This window comes from Balaenoptera ricei, chromosome 15 (assembly GCF_028023285.1).
Source record: "Balaenoptera ricei isolate mBalRic1 chromosome 15, mBalRic1.hap2, whole genome shotgun sequence".
NCBI lineage: Eukaryota > Metazoa > Chordata > Mammalia > Artiodactyla > Balaenopteridae > Balaenoptera > Balaenoptera ricei.
Genome location: NC_082653.1, coordinates 76882248 through 76897790, shown reverse-complemented (window position 1 = coordinate 76897790; position 15543 = coordinate 76882248). Strand labels below are relative to the sequence as shown.

Sequence of the window (15543 nt, the reverse complement as noted above, 5' to 3'; positions counted from 1 at the left end):
TGTGGGATCTTCCCGGACCAGGGCTCGAACCCGTGTCCCCTTCGTTGGCAGGCAGATTCTTAACCACTGCACCACTAGGGAGGTCCCTCATGTACCTTATAAACTACTTGCAGTGTGGTTGGGGTGGGAAATGAGTTTGGAGGAGACAGAAGACAAATAAAATAGGTAAACATTAGCTGGTGTTAAGTAGCGGCAGGGTTACAACCATAAATAGGATGATCTGGGAAGTCCTCACTGAGAAAGTGATGTTTAAATAAAGATCTGAGGAAGGGCAGTTGTGAGCCATGTGCCTTTGGGGGGCTAAATATTTCGAATAGAGAGTACAGCAAGTGCAAAGGCCCTGAGGTGGGAGCCGGCCTGGCTTATTTGAGGAACAGTGACGAGGCCAGTAAAACTGTTGGAGAGTGAGCAAGGCAGAGAGTAGTGGAAAAAGAGGTCAAGAGAAACAATGGGGGAACCAGACAGAGTGGGGGCTACTTTGTAGGCCATTATAATGACCTTTGTCATTACTCTTCCTTTTTTATAGGAGCACTCTTGCTCCTGGGAGAGATACATGGAAATAGACAGCAAAGGCACAAGCAGGAGATCAGATAGGAAGGTATTGTTTTAATCCAGGTAAGTGAAGATGGTAGCTTTGAGCAATGTGGTAACCATGGAGGGAAAGATTTTGGCCTAGGCAATTGGAAAGGTGAAGTTGCTGTTAACAACAATCGGGAAACATTGAGAAAATTACTTTAGTCATTATAAGTTTGAGATGCCTATTACACATCTAAGTAAAATTGGAAGATGCAGATGGATTGAGGAGACTAGAATTTGGGGAAGACATTGAGGCAAATTAGGCATCATCAGCACATAGGTAGTATTTAAAAACATGACACTGGATGAGATCATCAAGGGTAGTGAGTACTGAGAGAAAAAAGAAGAGGTCCAAGGACTGAGCCCTGGGGAACCTAATGTCAAGAAGTGTTATGAGTGGCCAGAGAAGTAGGAGGCAAAGCAGGAGTGAAGCAAAGTGCTTTGAGGATGATCAGTTTTGTCGGATGCAGCTGTTAGATCATTAAGATGGGGACTGACAGTGACCACTAGGTTTAGCATTTGTAGGTAATTGATGACTGGTACTGCCTTTAAATCCAGCCAGGACAGACTTTGCCCTCTGCCCTGCTCTGGCCCTCCTTAAGCCCTGCCCCTTTCCAGAACAGAAGAGTTCAAAGGGCCACCACCCCACGCTCCACTTGGAGCCCACCACTCCCCTTCTACACCATGCTTACTAGGTATCTGGAACTCCCGAATTCATAGCCCAAATACCCTCAATGTGGCTTTCACAGTTTATTTCCTAGGTCTGTCTGCCTGAGAGAGGACTGCACCAGAGCTATGCATATGCCCAGGCTTGAATTGGGGGCACTGCTAGTGGGAGTTGGGTAAAGTGGGCAGTGTGGATGGAGCCTGGCGGTTGGGCTGGGATATTATCCCATGTGCAGGTGAGGCTTCTTGAGATGTGGGACAGAACTATAGACGGGAAAGGAAAGATACTAAGCCAGGGGCTGGTTCTTCTGCACTTGACATTCTGTCAAGAAACTTCAAGGAATACAGAATTCTAAAGTAAAACCTGACCTTCAGAGTCATTATGAACATTCATGTAAGCAAGGTCAGAGGATAAGACATATTTTATTTAACACTATATTAGCTCTATTTATGACTGTTAACTACTTAGACATACAGTTTTTGGGTTTCTTACCCCTGAGATCTGCAAATGCTTCTGATAGCCTTTTTGTTGAGCTGAACAGGAGCAATTTCATGGCCTATGGGGACAAATGCCTCATTGGAATGGGTTAAACAGAGAATGGGAGGAGAAGAATTAGAGATACTGAATAAAATGTTTTCAAGAATTTTTTGTAAAGGGAACTTGAAAAGGTAGCTGGCTTTGTTTGTTTTGTCTTGATTCATTGTCTTTTCTTCTAAGGTGGGGAAAATAATAACCAGGATGTTTGTACTCTAAAGAAAAGACTTACATTAGTTTTCTGGGGCTGCCATAACAAAATGCCACAGAGTGGGTGGCTTAAACAACAGAAATTAATTTTCTCACATTTCTGGAGCCTAGATGTCCAAGGTTTTGGCAGGTTTTCTTTCTTCTAGGGCCTCTCTTCTTCCATTGTAGATGGCCGTCTTCTCACTGTGTCCTCACATGGCCTTTTCTCTGTGCATGTGTATATCTGATGTCTCTCCCTATGTCTCAATCTCCTCTTCTTATAAGGACATCAGTCAGATTGGATTAGAGCCCACCCTAACGGCCTCATTTCAAATTAATTACATTTTTAAAGTCCCTATCTCCAAATACAGTCACATTCTGAAGTAATGGAAGTTAGGGTTTCAATATATGAATTTTGGGTGGACACAATTTAGTCTAAAATAGGGATCTCAAATATTCTAGAACATATATATGTGGGACCCATCCCACCTTTGAAAAATGTTCGTGGCTTCTCAAAAGAGTTGACTGTAGTGTTTCCCAAACAAGTTCATTTCTGTCCTCCTTAAAGTAATGTAGCCTAGTATGAAGTAGTCAGTAATTGGTGATGTTTAATGGTATGCAGGTTGCTAAGTGATATGGACTGAATTATGCCTCCCTGCCCCCCCCAACCCAATTCAAATTCATATGTTTAAGCCCTAACCCCCAATGTATTTGGAGTTAAGGAAGTAATTAAGGTTAAATGAGGTCGTAAGAGTAGGGTCCTGATAGGATTAATGTTCTTTATAAGAAGAGTCATTAGAAGGATAGCTCTCTTTCTCCCCTCAGTACGAGGACACAGAGAGACGGTGGCTGTCTACAAGCCAGGAAGAGAGCTCTCACCAGAAACTGACCGTGCTGGAACCTTGAACTTACATTTCTAGCCTCCAGAACTATGAGAAAATTTCTGTTGTTTAAGCCACCAGTCTATGGTATTTTGTTATGGCAGCCCGAGCCAACTAAGACATTAAGATACACATGGACATCAATGTCAAAAAAACAAACAAAGAAAAGCAACAACCAAAAACTGGGCAGAAGATCTAAATAGACATTTCTCCAGAGAAGACATACAGATGGCCAACAGACAGATGAAAAGTTGCTCAACATTACTAATTATTAGAGACATGCAAATCAAAACTACCATGAGGTATCTATCACCTCACACCAGTCAGAATGGCCATCATCAAAAAGTCTACAAATAGGGGCTTCCCGGGTGGCACAGTGGTTAAGAATCTGCCTGCCAATGCAGGAGACACAGGTTTGAGCCCTGATCCAGGAAGATCCCACATGCCATGGAGCAGCTAAGCCTGTGCGCCACAACTACTGAAGCCTGCGCGCCCTAGAGCCCGTGCTCTGCAACAGGAGAAGCCACCACAATGAGAAGCCTGAGCACCACAATGAAGAGTAGCCCCTGCTTGCTGCAACTAGAGAAAGCCTGCACACAGCAATGAAGGCCCAATGCAGCCAAAAATAAATTAAATAAATAAATAAACAAATAAATTTATTAAACAGAAAAGTCTACAAATAGTAAATGCTAGATAGGGTGTGGAGAAAAGGGAACTCTTCCTACAGTGTTGGTGGGAATGTAAATTGGTACAGCCACTATGAAGAACAGTATGGAGGCTCCTTAAAAACTAAAAACAGAACTACCATATGATCCAGCAATCCCACTCCTGGACATATATCTGGAAAAGATGAAAACTCTAATTCGAAAAGGTAACACGTACCCTAGTGTTCATAGCGGCACTATTTACAACAGCCAAGACATGGAAGCAACCTTAGTGTCCGTTGACAGATGAATGGATAAAGAAGATGTGTTATATATACACAATGGAATATTATTCAGCCATAAAAAGAATGAAATAATACTATTTGCAGCAACATGGATGGACCTAGAGATTATCATACTAAGTGAAGTAAGTCAGACAAAGACAACTATCATATGACATCACTTATATGTGGAATGTAAAGAAAAGATACAAATGAACTTATTTACAAAACAAAAATAGACTCACAGACATAGAAAATAATCTTGTGGTTACCAAAGGGGAAGGGGACAGGGAGAGGGATAAATTAGAAGTTTGGGATTCACAGAAAAAAAATTTTTTTAAGTTCTATATACTTTAAAAGAAATATACAAACAATAATTCCTTAATATCACCAATACCTAGTCAATGTACATATTTCTGAGTTTGTCTCATCATTTTTTAAATTACTTTGGTCAAATTAGGTTTAAAATGAGATCTATACATGGCAATTGGTTGAGATGTCTTATATGTCTTGTTATCTCATTCCTACTCTTCTTCTATATTTACCTTGCAGTTTATTCATGGAGGTTATCAGGTGATTTCTGGATTTGCTGATTGTATCCCGTGGTGTGTGGTTTAACATGTGCTCTTATCGCTTATATTTTCTGTAAGCTTGTAGTATAATCTGTGGTGACCCAGATTCAGGTTATATTTTGGGGGTTGGTGGTGGTGGTGTGTTCTCTATTAGGAGGGATGTATTATCTTGTTTTCTCTCTTTTTATGATGATAGTAGCCATTGATGCTTGGTTCTTTGCTTAATTTTATCCTTTTCAGGAGGTCCTCCAAAGGTAATCAATAAAGTATTTATTTGTTGGTTGGTTTTCTTTTAATATAATTGTATGCTTCTGTATTTAAACATGTTGATGTGTCTCGGTTCATTGTGTTATTATGCTGTTAATACTCAAATTGTCCCATCTTTGGTTAGTGGGAGCCCCTTAAATTTGGCTCTCAAGTCCCTTTGACAACGTCTTTCTAGGATGACAAGATATGACAGACTCATCTTACATATTTGCCTCCTCAGACTTCAGTTGGTTATTTTCATAGTAGAATGGGAAAAACAAAAGTCAGAAAACATTTTATACTTGAGGGTAATGGTTATTTTAAAGAATGCAAGGCTGTTTAAAACACTGTTCGAAAACATCTTTTGTTATAGAAAAATATAAAAAGTAAGCTTTGTGTATTTGTGTATCCTTGCTAACCAAATGATATTGTCTCAGAATTTCTTTTTAATAATCAAAATCTCATTATCAGAAGGCTAGAAATATACCAAAGCAGTCAAACATTCCTTCATCAAATTATTTTTGCATTGCATACGTTTATTATGTGTGGATTTCTGAACCTATATGAAAACAGATTTATCTTTCAGTCCACAGTCATACCCAAGGAATGGCAAACAAACACGCTTTTCTCTTTAATCTCATTCTTGTGCATTCTTTTCCCCCTTGTAGTTTCGACTTCTTTTTTGGTAGGAAATGAAAAGTCAAGTATGTTATCATGCCTTTTGTCAACATAATTCAACCTGGAAATAGTACGTACCCAAGTTGTAGATAGAGATTTTAGTAATATATGAGCACTGCTTTTTACACTTTGATTCCCTTCCCTTCACGTTATTCAGTTATGAAGAGATAGTATCATAATAGCCTCTTGGCCGAATCATAGAGTAGAGCTATGATTCTCTGGATAAGCTGTAAAACATTATTAAGTTTTACCGTCTGGGTTGAGTTTGTCTATTGGAAGGATATCAAAGTTGGTCAGGTTGCTCTTAATTGCTTTTTGTTTGTGTTTGAGACTATGTAGTTAGATTGATCTTAGCTTATTTTCTGCTCTTTATTTGATTAACTTTTCAGTGTTTTCTATTGCTGTGAAGTCCACTGAACCCCTTTAAATTTGAATAATACATGGGATTGGCAAGTGCAAGTGCTTCAATAGTTTCTATTTTTCAGGCTAATAACACAATCTTCAAGGTATTATCCATGGAATACCTTAAATATTTGGGGGGAAACATCAGTGATACAGACAAATGACACTCCAAAATCCAGGCATATCCAAGAACCCCATCTTATTTTGCATTAAAACAACTTTACTAATTTCATGGGAGTGATTTTATGATACATGGATTAAGAAGCAATTTCTCCTTTTCTTGTATTTATAAACCTATTGTGCAGGCAGGATTCCAAGATGGCAGTCAAGATACTTGCCCCCTGTTTACTCCCATGATTAGATTTTTATATGGACAGTTGACTTTAAGAAAGGGAGTTGTGTTCTGTTGTTTCATTAGCCTGATTTAATCAGGTAAGTGTTCAACTAGGGACCTCTTTCTGGAGTAAAAGATTAAACTGATGGGACCTCTTACTTTTTAAAATAAACTGCTTTATTAAAATATTCGTTATATATAATAAAATTTATTCATTATCAGTCTACAGTTTAATGTTTTTTAATATACTTATAGAGTTGTACAACCATCACTATACTCCAATTTTATAACTTTGCCGTCACCTCAAAAATTTCCCTTGTGCCCACTTGCAAATTGGCGGATTCTAACATTCTTGTGCAAAATTCTGTTAGAATTTGGTGGATTATTATTTTTTCAACGTGTCTCCTGCCATTGTTGGGTGCAGTGTTTTGTATACGTCAACTAGATGCTTTTTTAAAAAAAATAATTAATTAATTTATGTTTGGCTGCGTTGGGTCTTCATTGCTGCACGGGCTTTCTCTAGCTGCGATGAGTGGGGGCTACTCTTCGTTGTGGTGCACGGGCTTCTCATTGCGGTGGCTTGTCTTGTTGCGGAGCACGGGCTTCAGTAGTTGTGGCACACGAGCTCAGTAGTTGTGGCTTGCGGGCTCTAGAGCGCAGCCTCAGTAGTTGTGGAGCACAGGCTTAGTTGCTCCATGGCACGTGGGATCTTCCTGGACCAGGGCTCGAACCCGTGTCCCCCGCATTGGCAGGCGGATTCTTAACCACTGCGCCACCAGGGAAGTCCCTGGTGGACTATTTTAAAATTTATTGTTAAGTTGAATTTCATCAGAATTTTGCAGCTTTTTAATTAAGAAGATCATCCCATAATTCTCTTTTTGTTTTGTTATTATCAGATTTGGGCACAGATTAGCTTTACATATTTTTTTTTTCATGCTCTAGATCAAATTTTGTTAAAAGTTTAAAAAAATTAAAGTTAGTTTAGTATAATTTTCATCAGTACTACCATAGAATAATGTTTATTATTAAAATTTAGAATGTGTTCATTATCACATTTTTGTAATGATAATCATATTATATTATTATCACGTTATATATTGTATTATCACATTATTATTATGTAATTATATCATATTATATCTATTTTTTGGTTTTGTTTTTTATCTCTTTTCTAGACATATAAGAAGTATGTCTCTTTTATATTTGTGGGTTTTGCTCCCAATTTTACTCTAATTTATTAATTGTACAATATTTTAATTTCCAATTCATTATGTAGTTTTCATTTTTAGAATCTCCTCCCTCTAATCTTCCCCATAGTTGCTTTTTTTGTTGTGCTACTTTTTGTTCTCTATAATTAGGCTATTTACTTCTGTTACTTCCAATTTAATAAAAAATACATGAGTTGGGCTTCCCCGGTGGCGCAGTGGTTGAGAATCTGCCTGCCAATGCAGGGGACACGGGTTCGAGCCCTGGTCTGAGAAGATCCCACATGCCGCGGAGCAACTGGGCCCGTGAGCCACAATTACTGAGCCTGCGCATCTGGAGCCTGTGCTCCGCAACAAGAGAGGCCACGATAGTGAGAGGCCCGCGCACAGCGATGAAGAATGGCCCCCACTTGCCGCAACTGGAGAAAGCCCTCACACAGAAACAAAGACCCAACACAGCCATAAATAAATAAATAAATAAATAAATAAAATATTTAAAAAAAATACATGAGTTAATCTCTAGCACAGAATTTATAGATCTTGTAAAATGTTTTACTAACATATTTATAATTTTCATTTTCTTAATTTTTAGATGGTATGTTTGTCTTTTTCTCTCTGACTCAATTCTAATTGTGGAGAGAATTTTTAAAAATATCTTGAAAGTTTATTTTAAAAGTCTCTAGGTGATATGGATATTCAGTTTAAAATGTCATTAATTTTTACCATCAAGAAGGCTGTTCATGTAGTTTCTAAACTTTGAAAGTCTGGTATTCTTTGTAGCCTACTACACCTTCAGTCTGTGGTAATGTCCCATGGATGCTCTAGAAGATGTGGTCTATATAAGTTACCAAATTTACTATGTATTGCCTGAGTCAAACTGAGTTCTTTAACCGCAGGTCCCTTTCTATTGTTTTGTTTTCTTACTGTCTGTTAGGTAGCATGCTAAAGTTTCCCAACTCCTGTTGATTTCCTTTATTACTTAAGATATTTTTTAGTTAATATATTGGGATATCAAGGTTTATATCTTAATACTTTAGTGTGAAGAACAGAAGTGTAAAAGGTAAAGATTATACCTTTTATCACTATAAAATGATTACCTTTGACATATGACTTTAGCCATTTATTTATAATATTTTGTCTTTTTTCTCTTTTAAAATTTAGGAGTGCTTTATAACTAACAAATACATTTTTGTTTGTTTTACGCAATACAAACTAGATATCCTTGCCTTTTTTTAAAAAATGGGAGATTAATCCATATATATTATTGTTATTATAACCAATATACTTAGCCATATGCTTGCTCTCTTGCTAGTTCCCTTATTTTTTCTCCATTTCTCTATTGATTATGTTTTAATTCTTTTACATTCAATAGTAACTTAGAAAACAGATGTCTTTAGTATCTAAATTTAGTGATTAACTTTAAGATTACCAAATCCTTAAAATTCTTCTTCTAACTATTAAAAACAATAACAATATAACTTCTGATTCTATGATCCCAGAGAAATTTCACAGAAATTCCTTGCACTACCCTAGTTTCCAGAATTTAATTTTTATCTTTCTGTCACAACTTGTTATTATACATTTAAAAGTACAGTGTTTATTTCTTAAGAAAACTTTTTTTTTTTTTTTTTTATAGCTACTTTATTTATTTTATTTATTTATTTATTTATTTTTGGCTGTGTTGGGTCTTCGGTTCGTGCGAGGGCTTTCTCCAGTTACGGCAAGTGGGGGCCACTCTTCATCGCGGTGCGGGGACCGCTCTTCATCGCGTTGCGCGGGCCTTTCACCATCGCGGCCGCTCCCGTTGCGGGGCACAGGCTCCAGACGCGCAGGCTCAGCAGTTGTGGCTCACGGGCCCAGCCGCTCCGCGGCACGTGGGATCCTCCCAGACCAGGGCTCGAACCCGTGTCCCCTGCATTCGCAGGCAGACTCTCAACCACTGCGCCACCAGGGAAGCCCAAGAAAACGTTTTTTGTATTCAACTTTGTAACTTTGCTTATAGTAGTTTTTTCCCACTAGCTCGTTTTGATGTGTCTAGCCTTTTCATTAAGTTATTTACTTTGGTTCTGCGCCTCTCCTCTGAAATACCTTTTAAAGCCTAAGAAATAAAACAGTACAAATGCCGCTCAATCTATGAAACTTTCTCTACTTGGGAACAGTTTTATATGGAAACAATAAAACAGCACTTTTATGAGATGAAATACTTACTGCTTTGATGTTAGTGAAGGTATATTATAAAATTTCATTGAATAAAAGAAGATTCGGTGCTTATTGGCACCTTTAAGAAACATCATATAGGGTTCATTTAGATCCCTACAGGAAAACTCAGCAGTCCAAGATAAGATTTATGCTGCCTTGAGGAACCAAAACTGTGGTAAGAGATTACTTTCGGATGCTCTTCTGCATTGCAGTTCATAATTCACATTATTCCTCTAGAGTTCTAGTCATAGGTATCTCCTCCACATACTTCATCCTTTTGTGAGTTTTGTTTGAAGGGTTAATGACACCTTCTGAACATCTAGCATCTTGTTGGGACTCTCCAGACTCAAGCTGAAAAGAGTGGCATAGCCTGGCTAACAAATCTTAGCAGATGCGCACAGAATTGCTCCACCTTACTTTCCTCAGTCCAGGATGATGGGACTTTGTTACATGTTCCTCAGCCATGATAAAACCATGGATCGTTATTTTCCTAATTAGCCCTTAATAACAGTTAACTCTAATGACAGTGCTGTCTCAGAGTTTGGAAAATATATTGTTGACAATGAAATCTAATGAAAACAAGATGGCTTCTTATATTTTATAAAAGGTGATAATCTTACTGATAGAATTACTGCCACTCATACCAGATGCTAGCTTCCTTTAACTTTGTTTTGTTCTAGTTCTGATTCCTAAACTATATAATATCCTAATGGGTAGAAATGTCTGGAACTAGGGAGTGAATTATAGTAATTTTTAAATAAGTGAGGTCCTGAAATATCTAAAGGCGGATAGTAAGAAATTTCATTGCATCATTTATAGCAAAAACTTTCTTATAACAGACGCCATGGATGCTGGGATAAATCAGTGCAAGCAGATTGATTTTTCTTAGGTCTTTAAATGTTTAAGCCAGCACCTGGCCTTTGTAGTGTCTCTGGTTGTAGGTAATAGCTGGGAATTTCAGGTGAAGGATTACAGCTTCCGAGTTAGTTATGCTACCCCAATGATCCACTGGATGTGCTTGAAAATGCCAGTCTTAAATGTATTCATGGGATTCGGAAGGAATACTTCTTTGCCTGATATCTTGTGGTTTAGCTTTAGTACTTACTGTAGTCAGTCTATTTCTTTGAAATATTGAGCTGTCTGACAGCTTAAAATCCTAAGTTTCCTTTAAACTTGAGCCTGGCTTTGGAGGAGAAAAGGGGTGATGTGGGGGTGGATTTTATGTAAGGCTCTCCAAAGAGAATTCGCTGAAGTGCTTTTGCTGGCAGGACACAGGGAAGGCTAGTAAGCTGCTTCCTCTAAGTTTTTCTTGGGGTTTTGCCCTTAGCCTAGAACAACATTTAGTCAGATAACTTACATCAGGGCCACAGGGGTCTCTTGCTGGACCTTGTTGAAGTCATCATTTTCCTTCCATGAAGAAAGATGGAAAAGACCCAAATGCAAAGTCCAGATTTTGTTAAGCCTCTTGAACATTAGGAAAACTCTTGATGCTCTTATACCCTTAATTCCCACCTAGATGTTTATTTCTCATCTAAGTTGGAGGACTTAGTTTTTATAAACATCTCTTTTTTTAATGATTTTTCTTTTTTTTTAATTTAAATTTTTTTTTTTTTTTTTTTTTTTTTTTTGGCTGCGTTGGGTCTTTGTTGCTGCGCACGGGCTTTCTCTAGTTGTGGCAAGCGGGGGCTACTCTTCGTTGCAGTGCGTGGGCTTATTACGGCGGCTTCTCTTGTTGCGGAACGTGGGCTCTAGGGCACGTGGGCTTCAGTAGTTGTGGCTCGCAGGCTCTAGAGCGCAGGCTCAGTAGTTGTGGTGCACGGACTTAGTTTACCGCGGCATGTGGGATCTTCCCGGACCAGGGCTCGAACCTGTGTCCCCTGCATTGGCAGGCAGATGCTTAACCACTGTGCCACCAGGGAAGTCCCTATAAACATCTCTTGATCAAATGTCACCTAATAAGATTTCTTTCTTTATGAATGCAGTTGGTTACCACAGATGTATTGAAAATATATTCTGTGGAGAATACTAGTCTACCACTGAATCATTATTTCCAGGTTAAATGTAAACATTTAAACAAGCACTAAGAATTAAAATGAAGAGAGCAGTAGGCAGTGGAGACATGGGGTTAGCCCTAGATCTCTTGCCTAATTCTGAGCACATTTCCTCTACACATTTTTTCATCCATACATTGGAGTTAGCTTTACCTGCCTCTACTTAACTCAGAGATCCACTGAGATAAGAGTTCTGACGTTGCTTACGAATTACAGGGCCCACTCCACATACAGATTTTATCATCAGTATAAATATATTTAACATAGACCTTTTAAAACTTGAAAATGTATCATAATTATCAATGAAGAATGAGATGCTTGCTAGAATTTGAAGGCATATGTCAAAAAACAAATATACAGAGAAAGAGCTCTTCAAAGACCATAGTGGAAGAGACAATATCTGAGCTTTAAAAAAGTCTTGACCTGAAAAGTACAGAGAAAGTGAGAGTGAGCATTCCAGATTAAGAAAATCTAGTGTGAAGAAGTGTAGGGCAGGAATGGGCATGACATGTTCAGGAAATTGAGAGGAAGTGATGTTCATTTTAGATTAAATTCCCCTTTATTACAAGTATAAAGATGAAAACTTGAAGAGAATGACAATATTCTGAACTTTTATTCCATAGTAATAAGAAAAAGCTCATATAGCTTGCATCTGAATTAATTTAGAATTAGCAGGTTTAGCAGTAACTTAGGAGGAAACTAAGTACTTAAGGGCTCAGAAGGATACAAAGTAAAATTAACATCATTTTTCTTGGTTCCATTAGAGAAGACTTCCTGGAGAAAGGGATTTTAGAAGAGAGTGATAAAAGTGGATTTGTAGAAAGGTTGAAATCAAAAAAGAATGCCCTCTATATAGTGGGGATTTGGCAATAGCTGATTAGATGGTATGACCAAAAGTCAGGTCTGAACTGCAGTCTTTAAAGAGGCACATTAAAGGTACAAGGAATGCTGATTTGGATTCATTCTCCATTCATCTTGGTTCATCTTCCCCCATGGTCCCAGAGTCACATGAAAACCTGCAGGCAAAAGGTTTGCTACCTGTTACCTGTTATGCTCTCTGAAGTTCCCTGCTACCCAGAAATATGGGGCTTGTGTTTTGCTTGAGACTTTGCGTGCTCTGATCCATGCCCCTCTCTCTCCTGTTTCTTCCTATTTCCTCCCAAAAGGAGCTCTCTATTTCAGATAAGACTCCTGATCATTGCTAGCATGTTGCTTTCCCTGCCTTTTCTTTCTAACTTTCTCCCATCAAGAGTATCTTTTCCTCCCCTTTCAGCCGTATGAGCTCAATCTGCTTTTAAAATCCAAGGCTTCAGACATCACCTTTCCTCCTAACATCACTGACTCATTTTTTGGTTATCATTTAGGATGTATGTATTTCCTTGTGTTGCTATATTTGTCTTGTGCTGTCTTTCTCTTGCTAGATTGAGAACATTGTAAAGGTGCTATGTGTTGTAACTTGCATCACATTGCTTGGGTTCTCTGCAAATGTGGTTGGTGATGACATTATAGACTAATGGTCCATATGAATTTGACTCATAGTCTTGTATAGACTAATGGTTTGCCATTGTGTTTTGTGTGTTTGTTCATTTTGAATGGAAAATCAGATCTGGCTAAATGTGTACAACATCCTGAACATGAAAATCAGAGCCAAGTAAATGTGTAGAAACTGCTAAAATGTAAGCTTTGTGTAAGAGCAAAGACTTTTTAATTTGGTTAAGCACCATATCTCTAGCTCTTACCATCAGGCTCAAATGTGGTACTTAATACATATTTGTTGAACGGATGCTGGTTTAATTTACTTAAGCTGTAGGTCTTAATTTGGTATTTTAAAATATCTTTAGAATATTGTCTCAGAAAACAGGATCATTGTCTCCCTAGTGCATAAAGGATAATATACAGAATCTCATCATTTTCTCTGAGGAGAAGAAAACCTTGTTTTATGTTCTGTTTTGTCGTTTCTTTTTTTTTTTTTTTTAATTAATTAATTTATTTATTTATTTTTGGCTGTGTTGGGTCGTTTCTGTGCGAGGGCTTTCTCTAGTTGCAGCGAGCGGGGGGGCCACTCTTCATCGCGGTGCGTGGGCCTCTCACTGTCGCGGCCTATCTTGTTGCGGAGCACAGGCTCCAGACGCGCAGGCTCAGTAGTTGTGGCTCATGGGCCCAGTTGCTCCGCGGCATGTGGGATCTTCCCAGACCAGGGCTTGAACCCATGTCCCCTGCATTGGCAGGCGGATTCTCAACCACTGCATCACCAGGGAAGCCCCTCTTTTTTTTTTTTTTAATTTATTTTTTTGGCTACGTTGGGTCTTCATTGCTGAGTGCGGGATATCTCTATTTGCAGCGAGCAGGGGCTACTCTTCGTTGCGGTGCACGGGCTTCTCATTGCGGTGACTTCTCTTGTTGCAGAGCACGGGCTCTAGGCCCATGGGCTCAGTAGTTGTGGCTCGTGGGCTCTAGAGTGCAGACTCAGTAGTTGTGGTGCACAGGCTTAGTTGCTCCGCAGCATGTGGGATCTTCCCGGACCAGGGATGGAACCTGTGTCCCCTGCGTTGGCAGGGGGAATCTTAACCACTGCGCCATCAAGGAAGTCTCTGTTGTTTCTTTCTTTCTTTTTTCTTTCCCCAGAAGAGGACAGAGGAAATAAGATGGGAAATCATATTTGGTGTAACCTAGATTGGAAAAATCTCAGGAAAGATTACCCTCCAAGATTTATGTTAAACTTTTCAAGTGTTTATTGAAGGGCTGCTGAGGTCTTTTATCTACATTGACACTTTATGGTAAATGTTTTACTTATCCTACCCTCCACGTTTCTTTCTATGGCAGCTTACCTGGTACTCTTCAGAAGCTGAGAAAAATGCTAAAGATCAGGACCTTAAATTGTTCACTTCTGACAAGGCTTAAAGAATAGGGGTGAAGGAGCAGTTGTGTGAGATCACTGACACTTTTCTTTTTTTTCTCTTTTCTTCTGCCTTCAGCTCAAGCCAGGGCAGAACAGCTGCAGGGACAGTGACAGTGAAAGTGCCAGTGGAGAATCCAAGGGCTTCCACAGGAGCAGCTCTCGGGAAAGGCTCAGCGATGTAAGTTAAAAAAAAAAAACTAAACAAAACCACCAGGTCACACATCCCTTGGGTCCAGTTTCAGTTTTCCAACACTCTCATCCCTTCACATCACTTTGTAAATATCCAAGCATTATTACACTTCATCCTTTCTTGGCATATAAACATTTGAGCATTGCTTTGTAGTGCCATTCTGTTTTCTGGTTTGACCTAATATGTGTTTTAACAAATTATAAGGTTGGTGGGAGTATTTGTCAGCTTAGAAACAATAGATTGCAAAAGGAAGTGATAATACTTTTAATATCAGTGTTACAAATGAAAGAAGTAGTCTGGCAGCGCTACAGCTGGGAGATAACATATTTAACTATGGGCTTTTTGTCATTTCTTCATGCATGAGCTTGATTAACGACCTTTTTTTTTTTTTTTTTTTTATTCCTGCTGGAAGGGATGACTAACCAGCCACTTAAAGAGAAGGAATTAAATTTCCTGACTGATGTCTGAAGGAAAAACCCTCATGAGCACACACCATACCTCTTAAGGGGGTCTGTCAGCCTTCTAGACCTGGCTCTAACCACTCTCCAGCCTCCTGTGCACCAGGCTGAGAACCATCTGGCCCTCTTTGGGCCCTCTTGCATTCTTCCCTAATGTGTCATATACAGGATTCTTGACCCATCTTTGCACCTGAGGGCAACATTTTAAAACTTTCCTTTAAAATAGAACAAGTAGGGAGCAATTTTTAGTAGTGATAACCGAGAAAGGAACATTAACATATTGAGACAGTACTCTTTTTTTCCCCAATTTTTTTGGTTTATTTGCAAAAGAATTTATTACTAGGGGAAGAAAATAATTCCACTGTTGATAAAAAAATAATTTGGATAGCCATTGAAGAACATTCTCAGAAATAACACCATTTTCCCTTGTGTGGTTAGCATACTCAATTTGGGAAATTTTGTTTTTCTCTTCCCTTCCATTCTCTTTTCTCTTCTCTTCTTTTCCCCTCTCCCTCTCTCCTCCCTGCCATCCTTCCT

The 15543-nt window shown here is 38.8% G+C and overlaps 1 protein-coding gene across 4 annotated transcripts in view; it reads left to right on the top strand.

Moving 5' to 3' along the window:
* Positions 1-15543, top strand: part of AUTS2 (activator of transcription and developmental regulator AUTS2) — a 1122616-nt gene that overhangs the window by 489221 nt on the left and 617852 nt on the right. For all 4 annotated transcript variants that reach the window (XM_059898924.1, XM_059898923.1, XM_059898926.1 and 1 more), the window contains exon 3: positions 14435-14536. In XM_059898924.1, coding sequence (XP_059754907.1) covers positions 14435-14536 — 102 coding nt within the window. The remainder of the gene's footprint in view (positions 1-14434; positions 14537-15543) is intronic.